The sequence below is a fragment of the Rhopalosiphum maidis genome, chromosome 2 (assembly GCF_003676215.2).
Source record: "Rhopalosiphum maidis isolate BTI-1 chromosome 2, ASM367621v3, whole genome shotgun sequence".
NCBI lineage: Eukaryota > Metazoa > Arthropoda > Insecta > Hemiptera > Aphididae > Rhopalosiphum > Rhopalosiphum maidis.
Genome location: NC_040878.1, coordinates 90,232,536 through 90,248,987, shown reverse-complemented (window position 1 = coordinate 90,248,987; position 16,452 = coordinate 90,232,536). Strand labels below are relative to the sequence as shown.

The 16,452-nt window shown below is 28.9% G+C and overlaps 1 protein-coding gene across 1 annotated transcript; it reads left to right on the top strand.

The window, feature by feature from the left end:
* Nucleotides 1-6,103: 6,103 nt before the first annotated feature.
* Nucleotides 6,104-7,033, top strand: LOC113552657. The gene is made up of 4 exons (XM_026955503.1): nt 6,104-6,170; nt 6,233-6,321; nt 6,396-6,611; nt 6,710-7,033. Exons 1-4 carry the CDS (start codon nt 6,104-6,106, stop codon nt 7,031-7,033), a joined length of 696 nt encoding a protein of 231 aa, XP_026811304.1.
* The last annotated feature ends 9,419 nt before the right edge of the window (nt 7,034-16,452 follow it).

Below are 16,452 nucleotides of genomic sequence, written 5' to 3'. Positions count from 1 at the left end.
TAGTTAAAATTTTAATTTTAAAAATTTAAATGTTTAGCAGATGATGCCTTATGATTTTTTCTAAAATACATTTTAAAATATAAAGTCGCAGTTTTCTTTATAAACAATTGAAGTTCAAATTTTAACAAAATTAAATATTTTAATGTAACATTAACGATTATTCCTCAAACTGCTTTAGTTATAGTTATTATTCATAAGAAGCTAACCACAGAAACTTGATAAACTCTACTATGACTTTTATATAATAATTTTATTATCATGCATTGATATACCAGTTGAATTTTTTTCCGTAGGAATTGCAGGTATAAATAAATATGTATATAATATATTTACGATAATTAGATATTTAACTTTTCAATTAAATTTTAGACGTTTTAAAATTATTAAAATTATACACACCCACACCCATACACACAGTCATATATGATTTATGATTATTAAAAATGAAATCAAACATGTGATGATAGTATAGACTATAGACTATATTAGCATAAGCTATGTGTAGACATTTCTATTTATAAATGGCATTCACAGTGTTATTTTTTTTTATTTTATTCACTGATTTGGCATCTAAAACGCTTGTTAAAGTGTAATCCTACAGCAGATGTCAATAAACAAAATTAAATAAAACAATAATAAAAATGTTTAATATTATGTAGTTGTAAATAAATGCAAATATGATTTGGTATATTACTTTAATAAAGCAACTAGTGTAATAAAAAATGACAAACACTATTTCACAAATAGTTGACTATTATAAATGAAAATAATTATAAAATCAAATACCTATATGCTATATAATATGATCGTAAATATTTAAATCGTGTTTTTTCAAAATACCAATGCAATGTAAAATCGTGAAATATTAACGGCAATTATCGATTCAATTTCAATTTACATACATTTACATATTCTACAAATATATTTTATGACTAGCATTAATAATCCAATTATCACGCATATTGGAATTTGTTTAAACGTTGTGTACTAAAAAAAAGTATTTATTTAATTATTACCATTTTCCATATTATAATCTGCAATGGGCCATGTACAAAAGTTATATATAAAATAAAAATTAACTTGTTAACATACAAATTATTTAAATTGTTTGACTTATATGGTTGTTCCTTAATCGTTATTAGCGGTGGATATCATAATTATATTATATTATTATTCATTTAAGTTAACTATACGAAAATAAATGAAATATTTAAAACAGTTATTTCAATCTTAGAAATTATGATCGTATACTATTTTAGTGTCAATTAAAATTATAAACTACTATGTATGTATAGTCTTATAAACAATCATTTCTTCTGTTGTTTATTCATTTTTTTTAAAAGATTAAAAACACCCTTTTTAAGTATAAATATAAATTTTTTAGAAAATGATTTATTTGTGTTGTTTTTTTACTTGTTTTTATAAAAACTATACCTTTATAGAACTTCATTTTTCAAGAATAAAATTATAAAGAAACAAATAATCATCGAGGAACAGAGTATAATAACTGTATGTATTTTGTTTGTAATATAGTAAAAATTAAATATCATTGTTATTCCAATAGACATTCATCTGATCTTTATAGATTAAAATCTGAAACAAGGATAAAAAAAAACTGGTTCTGAAACAACGGTTTCCACTAATGAGAAAGGAGTTAGGAACACATTTTTTATTGTGTTTACTCGATGAAATTTAATCAATGGTTGTATAAAATCAAGTCAACTGTGTTTAATATTTTGGATTTATAATCACATTCGCTACAGAATTATTACAATAAACCACTATTACATAAATATTATGCATAGGTACTCGATATTCGAACTTCTTTAAAAAAATATATTTATGATATATGATCACTAATGATCATAATAGATTTTTCAACAAATTTATTTCGAGAATTTAATACGATCGTTTAATAGCAATAACTATATTGGCTATTGGTATATAATATATATATTATACTATATATCATGGTATATAGCCGAAATACGCCCATCATCACATTTAAAAGGTGATTGGATGCAAATGTTTACGAATCAATAGAATAAACTTCAAAATATATAAAGGCAACAATTCTTGTGTAACTAAAATTAAAAATGCACTGGAAATCTATACTGCTGAATTGCTGCAGGTTGTTCAATTAATAACACGTAGTGAAAGAAGAAAATTAAGTAAGCAGTAGGTATAAATAATATTATATAGGCATGGAAAAAATATGAATTATGTAGAAAGAGTTATGGCCATAATTTCGTCAAGCATTAATAAAGAATAAAAAAAAACCGTTGGCTACGTCGTTTGTGAGCTATATACACAACATCATCAGTACACTGTTAAAAGGAGAAATTTTACCAAGTCCACGTATATTATCTTACATATCGTATTATATACGAACACGCGTATGTGTACGAATCTATACATCCGACGGTCCAGAATTGCATCGATGATTGAAATACGACCACATTATCGGCTTCTATTTATTAGCAGAGACCGCAAAATACGATCTCAGACGACGTTCACTTTTATAACATAACAAAATCTGTTATTAAATCGCTCATCATACCGGAAATCCGATTATACCATAGGTTTATAAGTTAAACTATACATTGCGGATTACTATTATAAATATTATTTGTTCATAATTATTATTATAGGAAGTATTACAATTTGTATTGTGTACCATTCAGTTGCTAATTTAAAATTTTAAAATAAATTCCAATTCACACACTCAAAGAGTTAAAATTTCTCTAAAAATTATACTTTGATAATTCTTATAAGAAACGTCATTCAAATTCAAGGTCAACCGACCGAGATATTAAGTTTTATATTCAAAACCGGACACAATGATATGTATTTATTTTATTGGTTGTATATATTTTTATTAAAACTATGAAAATTAGTAGGTAAATTCTACGATAATTAATATGTAATAAAAAATAGCAAAATAATATTTATACTCATTTAGATAACAGTAATATAGAATCGGCACCTACACTTTTTCAAAACAAATATATTTAACAAAAAACATTTATTTATAATTGATATATAATTTTATAGTTAGAATAGTTACTGTAGTATGTTAGTAATTACTAAAATATCATCAGCAATGTGGTTCATAAATTTTAAACAATTTCCTATCGACTAAAAGTCTACGGAATTATTATTGAACTGGTGTCTGGTATCTAAAATGTAGGTAACAGCTTTTTTTTATAAAATAGAAGTAATAATTGCATAGATTCTTATGTTTTAGTAAATGTTTGTCTCTACAGAATGCAGTTAATAATCATATAACAATAACTGTTATAGTATGTTATTGTAGTCATTGTGGATTATTATATTATATATTATATTGTCCATGCATTATATTACTAATAAATCACTATGACATCTGGGCAAACCACTGTCTTTTGAGATTTTTTTTTATTTAATCCGCATTATAATATTTAGTGACCCGATAGACCTATACCACTGTTTGCCTTAAACACGAATCATTTAGTACGACAAAACCGGCATTTAAATTTTATAAATTAAACCTGTTGTAATTTTGACGGGTTTATATAAATTAAATAATTCGTGGTTATATCAAGTCCCACCTACATATAATATTATAATACCTATTACCTATATGATGAATACATACTATTTGATACATAACTACGATTTAATTATATACACAATACGCTTGGTATAGAATATTATATGTTAATTTCCAGAACTTCAACTAATTATTGGGAAATATAATTAAGTATAATATGAATAATAATAGAGGAGAATATATAAGTATAATCATTGATTATATATAAAAATAATAATAATATATAATCAATGGTATTACATTATAAATGTTTTAAATATTAGTCAGTCAAATTTAAGATGAATAATTGTTGATCACCTTTTTACACATACTAATCGCAATAACTGTTTTCGTGGTACATGTATTAATATTAATAACAAATATTTACAACTAATAATAATCAATTCAGCTATTATAATAATAGCTTTTCAGTAAAAACACAAAATATATTAATAATAATAAACTAATCAAAAGCCAACACGGTGATAAATGAAGTGGTAAATGATTTATGAGATATAATACGTGAAAGTCGAAGATAATATTTAATAATTTGTATAACTATGTATTAGGTAGTTCAACTCTAAAATAAATATACCGCTTGAAATTTTTTAAATTATTGTCTATAATAGTATTTTGTAGGTAAATTAATAATTTATTATAAATATCATGCAAAAAAATAAATACTGACCACATGAGAAAAAATGTTCCAAAGAAATTCAATATCACTGCTTGAACAATTAATAAAGAATTTATAATAAAATACTATTAAATGGATCAGCTGTTTATGATGTATATGACTTTTTAATGACTGCTATGGTAGAAAATATACTTCGAAAATACTAAACAATAGTGGAAGATCTATGTTAAAAATAACGAATGCTTAATATAAATCATAATATTTTATTTGTATTCGAAAGTAAAATATTCGTATGGTTAAAATATATTAATCTTCTAGTGCACATTACTGGAAGTACAATTAAGAGTAAGTAAATTTTCATTTTTTTAAATTTATTTTCACCGAACATAAAAAAAAATTTTGATTATATACTGTAACATTTTAATATCGATAACAGTTAAATATATACATATCGGCGTTAGAATAATTCATTATTGGTTTCTTTTTTTTCATTTGAGTGTTTTGTTTTGACGTGTCTTTTAAATGATACAGTAAAAGAATGAATATGCCCTTAATCTTGATTTTTATTTATTTATGATTTTTTTTTTTTTATTGGGTATTTTACATTTGGAGATATTTAACAGTTCTGGTAAAAAAATAATATTTATTGATTATAATACACATTGTCCACAGATTTGTTCTACGATTTATACAAAAACCATTGTACAACTAAAGATTTCGTAAAACTTTTTGGAAATGGACAAGAAAATGGAAGGTAAGAGAAATACCTACGCTTCATTACATCAGTATCAGAATATCATAAAGTAATTAATTATGTTCGAATATCATCAACACGAGAATACCGTACAATTAATTCAATTTGACGTCTCGCCAAAATCAAACGTGTAAAATTATGTAAAAGACACCTGTTATCCGTTAAGTTTTATCAGCTGATTTCAACTTAAATACCCAATAACCGTTCGAAAATCAATTTTTTAATTCTTTCGACACTTTTGCACTCATCATCATTAAATATTGCTTTATACGTAAAAAAATACTACACTATTTACAAAAATTGGGGAATACCTTCCATCGTTTAATTATGTAGTTGCACTGTGTTATATGTTGATCTGCTCTACATATTTTAAGTTAATTTTCTTTCCAATTCAGTCTGCTGCCAGTAAGTAGAATATTTTTAAATATAATATTTCATAACATTGTTGTTAACACGTGCGTTATGTTTAAACACTTGGGGTTCGACCAATAATCATTTAAAATAATTAATATTATATTAAATTATAAATAAATATAAATTTATTATTGATCCAAATATCTAATCAAGTATAATATTTATATTTTTTAATAACAATAAATACATCATTTTTAATAGCGTTTTATGACTTGGTCTTGGCTATTCCGCATTCTCACAGACGTCAAAACTTTGAATTAATTGTCATACAGAATCAGGAATAACTTCGGAATTCATTGACTTTGGCTTGAATTTTGTTATTCAAGCTTAACTAGTATTTGTCGGTGTGATCTAATCTTAATACTCTGTTATTGCATTATGGCCGTATGCATTTATATGTTGTTACGTAAGAATAATGCATCGTAATACGTTACTTGTATGACTTTTGATTTTTTATAAATTAATTAAAATATTCATACTCTCTATGACATAAACAACTCTGTCAACGTGGTATTAATCACTATAGTTGCAAATCTTATATGCCAGTAATGATTATTTATTTTTTAAATAAAAAACGGTTCATACTAACGTCATGTGTATAATATTTTATTGTATTTATCGATATAATGGTATTATTTTTTTAGATGAACTTAAAAAGTACTTGAACTATATCAGAGGTATGGGAATTAAAGCATGGATTCCCGGGTCATCAAAAAGTAACCCTGAGATGTCTGTAGCAGATCAGTGTCGGTCCGGAGTACTATGTCTAAATTACAAAGGATCAGACATCTATAGTATAGACATTTTTATCATAGACAATAACACGTTTGTATTTATTGTTATAATTCGTTTTTAGTTCAGGGCAATAGTCGGCGTGCAACAAATGACAAGTTTTCAACGGGACATGTCAAAAATATTTATCACGGTAATTCAATAAACGGCAAGGTAATTTGAAACTTAATGAAATAAAAATGTAGGTGTCTACTCAATATTAACCAAAGAACTATGTTATGTTGCAGTTGTTAGACGGATCCGATTATGGTAACATGGCAGTAAATAACAATTTATATGTAAATATATCATCTACTGCTGCTGTAATAACATTTAAACGTGATGTCGGAGTTCAGTGGAACGCTAATGATATTACTGTTGATTCATATGAAATCCTTAAATTTTCAAAAAGTCATGATTGTCTTAAAAAATCAGTCAAAACAGAAGTTGACGATATTCAAAATGTGAGGAAACAAATCATAACAATGAAACAATGTTTCATTATATAGGAATTAACGATATAATAATATAACAATAATTATTAATGTTATATATTTTACAGGAAATATTCGTCCCGGAAATAACGGGTTCGCAGTTTAAACGTATCGTAAAGGAAAAACTTACAAAAGAAGTCAGAGTCGCTAAATGTTATGTATCTTCATTACCTAATTGTGCGCCCAATTACGGTAACTGCAATAACTGTCATCTCGATAAAAAGGCAATGAGATTAGATTACACGGATAAATTGTGGAGCAGCGAGGATTGCAAATGTTCACCTGAAATTAAAAAATCCGGACTTAGTCCTGGTTTTGTACGACAATTAATCAAACAATTTGATGTCTATGATAATGTGGAACAGCAATGTTCGAGACGCAAATCATTATAGATACACATAATTATATATAATTATGTCCATTATTATAATAATATGTATAATGATGATAATTTAGTTAATTGTCATTGACTACTGTTTGTTTAAACTATGTAAAAAAAATACAATTTTCTTTTCGTTTCTCTATCTGCTCTGTTGTTTTTGTACTATTATTACCATTATTACGAGCTTTCGACCGGTTTGATACGTCTATAATCCGGTCATGCGCACGAATAATGTCTTTATACATTATTAGAAACGACCAAAAATGGGTAGCAACGCTGTTCGTTTATTTATATTCTACTGCACCACGTTACGCGCGTACATATCAATTACGTGTACGATTATTGTTGTATATTATTATCAAATCCGGTATTCGCGACCGCCATTACGCGTATCGAAAAAATAATTAGTCACGCATAATAGTTTAGAGTGTCATTAAATGTTAATCGGCAGATTTCAATGTAAATATTTTGAAATAAATTTGTACTTAGCGTAAATATTGATATTATCTAAAACCTACCGAAATGTAAAATAAACTCAGTTATACCTATACCTTTATTTTATAATCTTCAATGACAAACACTATGAAAATAAGGAAATAAAAAAATTAATTGATCACCAGTAAATTTTGATTTATTTTAAATATATATTATATGTTTGATTTTTTAAACGAATATAAATGCAGAATGCATATTTAACTATATATTTAGTATATTTTTAGAGTATTAAAGTTTGAGTCATAATAATAATTGTAATAATAAAAATCCGGTACCGATATGGTGATATAATATAATGGCATACATTAATCTTGGTGTACCTACCTACTTATATACACATAGGAGTATTATAATATATATCGTGAGCGTACACGCGACATGGACAGGTCGGCATTGATAATTGTACATATATAATTATATGATATAATATTTTAATTGTATATACGAATTGATTTACGATGTTCATATTTCCATTAAGCGAATGAGGATTTTATGTTTTAGAGAGGAGACGATCTCGTAGTATGTCGCGGCGTGTCCACATAAATCACTGGGATCTTTTTATTCATTTATTTATTTATTTTTTTTTTTTGTCGCATTTAATCCCCCGCAACGCGCTGCGAAACGTGTAATCGGCCGACGATTTTTTCACTTTATTTCGTTACACGCGTGATATAATAAGCAAAAAAAAAAGAAAAAAACGATTAAAATTACGCGAGTAAAGTGGCATTTATTACCGTCGTCGCCGTCGTCCTTCGGTGTAAAAAAAATATATATAAATTAATAATATTCCCCACTTCCTCTTATACCTCTTATACGTGCGAATATATATAATAATAATAATAATAATAATGTAGTGCGCGGGAGCCAAACCGTCGAGCTGCGGCGACGAGATTACTATAATATTATCATCGACGCAGCGTTTTAATTATGCCGTCGCGATTTATAATTATTATGCGCGCCAGCACGGTTTTATTCGGTTTTTTAATTCATCCCTAATGGGAAACGCGAGACGTGTCTCGGTCGCGCACACGATTTATGGGTTCGTTTTTATTATTATCATATAATAATGCGTGTATAGTGCGCAAATACACACACGCAGGCACATACACGAAGATATCGCATACGCGAAAACCGGCACAGGCACCCATAATTGGATGCGAGTGGATAAGATGAGAGAAAAAACCGCGTGAGGAGTGCATGCGGGTTTTATATATATATGTATATACTTATATATAGACGTGTGTACTGTGTAGTCGCTTTGGCGAATTTGCATTTTAAATAAGCTTTAAAGCGTCGTATATTTCACTATTATCGCGCGTATACGTGCACTGCACGGTTCATTGGCCGTGAATTAAAACGGAAACAAATGGAAATTAAGAAGAATAACCCGAGCGATATTAAAAAATTATTATATAACGTGGCGCGTGATCATTTCATTTTTCGTAGGATCACGAAACTCAGGAACCTTATACCAGTTACATACCTAACATGACCACAGCCCACGGAAGCCTAATGATATAATAATTAACAATAATTTAACCAAACGAATAAAAATAATCATTTTTAACTATTTTATATGGTCGTAGGTAACGATAATATTTTTAGCTCTAAACCAAAAAATGTAAATTTAAAAGTAGAAATAAGTGGCAACGAATTTGACCCTAACCTCATGATTTAACCCAACATAATACATGGCGACTACACAACGAAGTTCGACGCACCGCCGTTGGAGTCGTAGGGCCAAGAAGGGTTGTAGACTTTTTGGGTGCATGTTTGTTTGTACGCATGTGTGTACGCATGACGAACCGCTACCGGATTATTAGTCAAACACACGAGCACACGCGTACCGTATAATATAACCATCGCTCCCCGTTAACGGAGGCGGTGTGTTTCGTGTGTTGACTGTGAGTAAATTTACACAGGAAATAGGTCACATAATATCTTACACTCGCATCGTCGTCTGCTCTATGATGGCAAAAGCAGACGTTCAAATAAGAATATTACACCACCGGTCGCGTTCTATCGAAACGTTTTCATCCGCTCGTACGGGACGAGAATATTGTGAATTTTTTTTTTACGCGATCTTGAAGCATAATAAGAGTGGAAAACGTTCGTTCTCGAGTCCCTTACGACTGTTTTTAATTAATAAATAAGGCTTTTCGTCTACGCACCCATCTGTCACCGGCATAATAATATTAGCAAGTACTATTTCCTTAAACGGCGATATTAGAAATTATATCGTCGGACATCACCGCAATACACGGCCGTTATTATACATGATATTATACTAACCTACACTCGGACAGTCGAATCGCAACGAATCTATCCGGTTTTCGATCGTCGTCGTCGTCGTTTGCGCGTGACGATAATAATTAAGTGTCTCTCTTTTTTTCTGTTGCCAATAATGCTTATTATAATATATACGCAATATACACACAACCGTCGTCGTCTCTGGACTATCGTCGTTCCATTTATTATATTGGCACGGTCGCGCACGATCCATTGCTATTTACTCTCTCTCGCGCGCGCACACACACACACACTGTGCTCGAGTATGTGTGGAAAACATAAAAATAAAATCGTCTCCTCGTCATCTGCCCGGCCGGCGGCGGCGGCGGCGGCGGCCGCGTGTTGAGTGGTAAACGATGTTTCTCTCGCCGAGATTTTTATCGTGTCGGACACGTTTTTCTGCGTTGAGCACTTTACCCATAGGTTCGTTTTATACTAGTTATAATAATAATAATAATAGTACGGGGCACGTTATCATCTGCTGTTCCGACGACGACGATTACACAAAAGCGTATTTCACGCGCGTATATTATAATAATATTATATCTATGAATAGAGCCATAGAGGTACCTTTAAATATGAAATCGATTATTTTTTTTTCTTCTGTTTTTCTATTGTTGTCTACCGGAAAATAATACACCGCGTGCTCTGTATTAAATTATTCCCGCTCGATACTAATCACCAATAATATATCGCGAGATTTTCTTAAAGTTGTAACTGCAGTTGCTTTGATATTCAAACTTTTACCGTACTAACGCAATTATTTCAATTTATATGCCGTATATTGTATGAATGCAACAGTTTAAAAAAAATAAATACGCGTGTTAGGTGACAAAAACATAAAAGTATACGCATGCATTATTATTAAAAAATAAACGATTTAAATGTGTACAGATTTAGTAAAATTGGAGAAGAGACTTAAACATGTTTAAATATTAAAATTCGCATAACCATACTTTTCTTATTATAATTATAAAATAATAATACTAGTGAAAATGAGATTTAATTTGCTTTTTATACGAAGAAGGTTTAGTAATTATTCGAGAAACTTCCATAAGCCCTTCGCATAATCTCCAACTATGGTACTCGAGCACCCACATACAAGCTGTAGTCTGCAATGTTTTGCTGAATAATTTTTTTGAAAGTTTGACGGTTAATAATATACTACGTTTATATTAATAAAATTATCATAAATGCATAACTCCTAATTTTCATAGGTGTACGGTTAACATGCATGGTGGCATATACGATACGTGATATGGTACTGAACATAGATCTATTATCTATACACTAGTCAATAATGTTATTGAACGTCAATTTAAATTGACGCTATGTATGATGATACTTTCATACACTTAGTGGTATCGGTTTCCGTATTTAACGCATCACGCTACGCGGTACGCATAGTAATAAATTACTTGATTATTTATTTCGTACGGAGTATTGTTTGAAATAATTTAAATTATTAATTTCAGGTCCTAAATAATTTAAATAATAAGTATAATACATTAATATCAAAAAGAAATTAATATGATTGAAATAGTATCTGTGTTATCACTAATCAGTTAGTTAATATAATAATAATAATAACCTCATTGAAATTTAATTATTTATGTTGATTTATATTGTTTTGTTTTTAGCTTAGTTTCAAAATTTTAATTTTAAGTCAAGAGATTATGTTAAATTAGGTTAGTCTAATTTTTATAATTTTTAAATATTCGTATGCCGAGCTGCATACAAAATTGATTAATTGATGGTTCACTAAAATTTAATGAACATGCAGTTATAGGTCATTAAATTATGTTTAAGAACTGTTAGCCAACAATTTATTCGTTAAATATTTGGTGACTGTTTATGCGACCGCGGGCATTACTCGACTAATAAAAATTTAACCTATAACCTCGACGCAACGGTGCCACCATCAGCAATCCTTGGAAAACATCAAACGAGTGACGCAGACCGGAAATGATGAGACTCGCAAAAATTCGTATGAAATTCCATAAAATAATTTAACTACGAGTAGTATCTATATCGTCACACTGCACAATATCTTATGCGAATTAAATTAGTTGTAGAAAAAGATTGATGACGACCACTTTTTTCTTAGGCCGACTAACCGTTGTCGGGGAAATTATCAAGGTTCGTGACTCTTGAGTGTACATCATAATATACACAAACCTACGTATATGCCTTTTCATAGGACAGTCTTAAAGAAATATCCAATAGGTAACTGCGTTAGTTTTCACGTCGGTAGTCCGATATTATGTCTTCTGTCGTATCTAAAAGTTGACGTAATTCGACGTTGAACATTTCCCGAAAGATGTTTGGTTAATGAACGTTACCATGATTACTTAGAATACAACAAAAGACATACGAGACGACAGATGTCTTTTTCTTCGTCGTTTAGTTATCTTGCGATTCTCGGTTAAACCGTTTTTCGATCCTTTCGGCCTCACGAGTGTGTGTCAACAGTGGAAAGTGAACTAACAACAAGTGTTTTTGATGGATGGCTTGTTATATTATAATATGCAGCCGGCAAGGTGTGGCTAGTGAATTTTCTATAGTGTGCCGAAAATTTCAAATCATCAGTCGATATTATGCTGTAATAAGCGGTCGTGGCCAGTTAGCTTAATATGTACAATAAACTGTGGCACAGCACACAATAATATGCTTGATGGTTCGGATTTCAAACGATGATTTGCCGTCGCCCGATATTTGTTGGTCCATATTCGTACACTCGTGGTGCCGGTTTTCGTATTTCGCGTCGAGCACATAATATTTATTTTGATCTTTAAAATCTCTGAACCACACCTTGGTGGTGCATGTAGTATTCTGAAACATAAACTTGTCCCAGGTTTCCACGTGCACACCGCGGTCGTGTCGTGTAGGGTTAAATATTTTAATCAGTTCAAACGTGTTTTACCGACGTGTCGTTACCAGTATTGGATATACAAAACAAAACACAACACAGCGTGTAGTACGAATATAAATTCAGCTTTAAGGCTGAAAACAAATGATAACATTTGATCGTTAGTAATCTGTAAAATAATATAAGTGACGTAACTGTAATACCTAATGGAAATACAAATACCGTCGACCATTAATATTGTAAATATTGATTTTCAACTTGGCGCCTATTCGAGCCTATTATAAGTAAAGTATCTTTAAAATATTTTTGCACTGGTGGCATCAAATTTGCAATAGCGACATGTGCGATTAAATTAAATGATTTTCACATGGAAGACACTGTTGGGTCAGCTTAAAAAAAATCTTATCGAACAATTTTCCCACTCATTTAGATCAATATGATTTATACAGAAAATGTATTGATTTTATAAAATTCATTAATTTATAATATTGTCGAACGTGGTTTTTTTAACCGACAATATATTCTATTCTACTCAAATCTCATTAGTCATTATTATATTACATAATATATTAATTATCCGTTCAGAATTTGTGTGCGTTTCCTATTACGTCAAACATAACATTTTTATTTCCACCCACGGTATACATGTATACCACTTTTCTACGCTATAAACATGTATATAGTACTGAACCATACGGCATAAGAAATAATATACACACCACGTGTTTATCATGAACATTTTTTTTTATTTAGAATTATGTATTTTACATTTAATACATTTCGGGATTCAACAAAAACGCGTCGTCGGTTCACCGCATGCGGTGCGTGTTTTAATATACAAACGTGTTACGTAAAACTGCATGTAAATATAAATATATAAATACATATATATATATATAAATTATAATAGCGTTCGTAAATTATGAAAGATCAGATGATTTCTTGGTAAAACGGTTAGGTTGGTCGGCTTATAATGTTGCCAAGTGCGTATTGTAATAAAGAGGAATTTCGTTGCTATCAGTTGTAAAATCATCTGCACCCCCCTGATGGTTTTAAAGATGGACTTTACAATATAGTTTTGAAGAAGAGAACAAAATAATCACAATTAACACACACTCTAGTGAAAATCCCACGCTTATACCTTAAAATATTATAAACACAAATTGTTAAAGGTGCAATATTATATTATGATAATAATATTAAATTATTTTACATACCAATTATTTGTACTTACACCACTGTATATTGCAACATATTATATTAATAGATATATTAGGGGTAAATATATGACAAGATGTATTGCAGCATAATATGAGTTACATTGAGTTATTCATGGGAACTGTAGTGGCATAAATTGCATCGATTTTAAGGGGTAGAAAAAATAATTTGGAATAACGAGAGCCACGTTGTAGACTAACCCCCACTATCGACCTACACAATACAATCATAAATTACGTTTTATGATCCATTCGCAATGATTAGTATTGATTTATTACACATCCTAAAACCATTTAACATTAGATATGTATATATAAACCTTGAAAAAAACACACATTATTTATTTAAGTATTACTTAACCCCTGCTTATTGAGATCATCAGTTTATGGCACAGGATTTAAAAGTATATCTAAATATGTTTCAGGTTTTTAATAGTTTGTATATATATTATGACAAATTTTTGTACTCGTATAGATATAAATAAAGAAAGTCGTGAGCATTCGAGTCGGAGGTATATTATTTGTGTCGTTGTATACATTACAATATGATAGATTTTTTATAATATTATTATTAAGTTTCATATTATGTCGTGGATATTTAGCGTATCGATTTCGTTATTTATTCAGTTCTCGTCGCGTTTCAATCGTACATTATAGATGGAAATGAAGTCGATGCCACGTGGTTGCCAAGTGTGCTCGCAAACACCCTGAATATAAAATATAATTATTGCGTGTATAATGTATATAAAATATAATATCCCCTAGAAATGAACCATTTGGGGTTTAAAAGCCTAAACCGATATTGCATGTGAGACACGTTTTATGCACATAAAAGGCTATAATATATTTAAACCTTATTTGTGCACATTAATAAAGAATCCATTAGAATGGGATTCAGCTGTAGAGATACATGTTCAGCCTGTCACTTTTATGAAAATACTTTGACTCGTATTTAGTTAAAATAAACAAAATAAATAGTTTATGAGTTAAAAATAAGTATTTAAAGTTTTGATGCGCGGAGTGGAGTGGTACGGGATTACCCCGCAAATTTTTTTTTCCACTACTCCGCTTGTCTAAATTTTAAATACGTATAACTCATAAACTCCTCACCCTAAATTCGATTTTATGTATCAAAATACTCAGAAAACATTCTGCTTTGGAATATGAAATTAAAACTCCATGTTGTCAAACAAGAAAGTAAAAACCTTAAAAAAATATAAGGATAAAAATATTTAAAAATATAATTTTTTAATAAAAACGTTGATTTTTTAACAACTTGAAACTATGTAAAAAATGTTTTTCAAAAACATGAATACTTTTTGAAATAATGAGTGTTTCATGATAATAGAATCACCCTATAATCGATAGACTGGACATGAATTGTCTTCAGAGTAGATCTCATAATGACAAGAAATGTAGAATTTAGTATACATATAATGGATATTAAAAGTATCTAGTGGTCATACATGATTACCAGGGGCGAAAAGTTTATGAAAATCAAAATATTCAGACTATAGCGGGTAATACAAATTTACTAAGAGATTCACTTTTACCATACTGATTAAATAATATGTTATGCATGCGCGACAACAATGATTACACAGTATGATAAGAAGATGTTAAGACCTATAATGTTAGACATTATAATATAATATGAATTTTAAATCTATAATGCGATAAGGCATCATCAGACCACCACACTTGACTTACCGTTTTTTTCCAATTTTAAAATTTATTATTAACTAAAATTAAAAATATTGAAAAAAAATTAATGAATTATATATACATATTTATTGACCTATATTCTAAAAATTAGGTATATATAAAATAATAGATGCTTTAAAAATTATAATTTATCAGCTGTATTAATGTTATCAAAAACATATTTTTTTTATGAACAGGGTTCATAACAGGGTTGTTTATTTATTATAACACAATTATTAACATAAATCCAAATACAATATATAAGGTAATAGTAATACAAGTATAATAAATGGTTTATAATGTCTGAAATTTCATAAACAATAACACACTAGTTGGAGACTTTAACGTCTGCATCAATTTATCAATTATATCCTTTAAATGATATCAAATCTATTCACTTTTAAAAAGGTACTTATATATCTAATTAATTGACAATAGCTTTATGTACAGTAAGTTTTAGTCCGTATACTTGAATAATAAATGTACGAGTATGTACTCGTATATATAGATAAATATGTAAATAGTGCTTTATTTCTTTGTAAAGTGGTTATAGATATTTAAATATTGTATATCTTCCCATTATCATATATTTTATATGTATTATATTATGAAAATACAAAAGAATGACAATACGATTAGCTATGTATTATTATTATTTGTACTTAATTATTTTGATTTAATTCACAAATTAATCTAAATGAAAAAAGCATTATCTTATTAAATTAATAGATTATTATCTGTTGATAAATAAATAAATAATAATTTTATATGAAATTGTAATTTACATTTTACCCAGAAGTATTCGTGCATATTATTTCGAATAGCATGTATATATTAGTTCCAAAATCAATGTTA

Excerpts from the sequence above, each read along its gene's own strand:
- LOC113552657 (XM_026955503.1), top strand. The coding sequence starts at position 6,104 with ATGTCTGTAGCAGATCAGTGTCGGTCCGGAGTACTATGTCTAAATTAC. Across the intron at positions 6,171-6,232 it reads CAAAGGATCAGACATCTATA|TTCAGGGCAATAGTCGGCGT; the intron begins GTATAGACATTT and ends ATTCGTTTTTAG. Across the intron at positions 6,612-6,709 it reads AAGTTGACGATATTCAAAAT|GAAATATTCGTCCCGGAAAT; the intron begins GTGAGGAAACAA and ends TATATTTTACAG.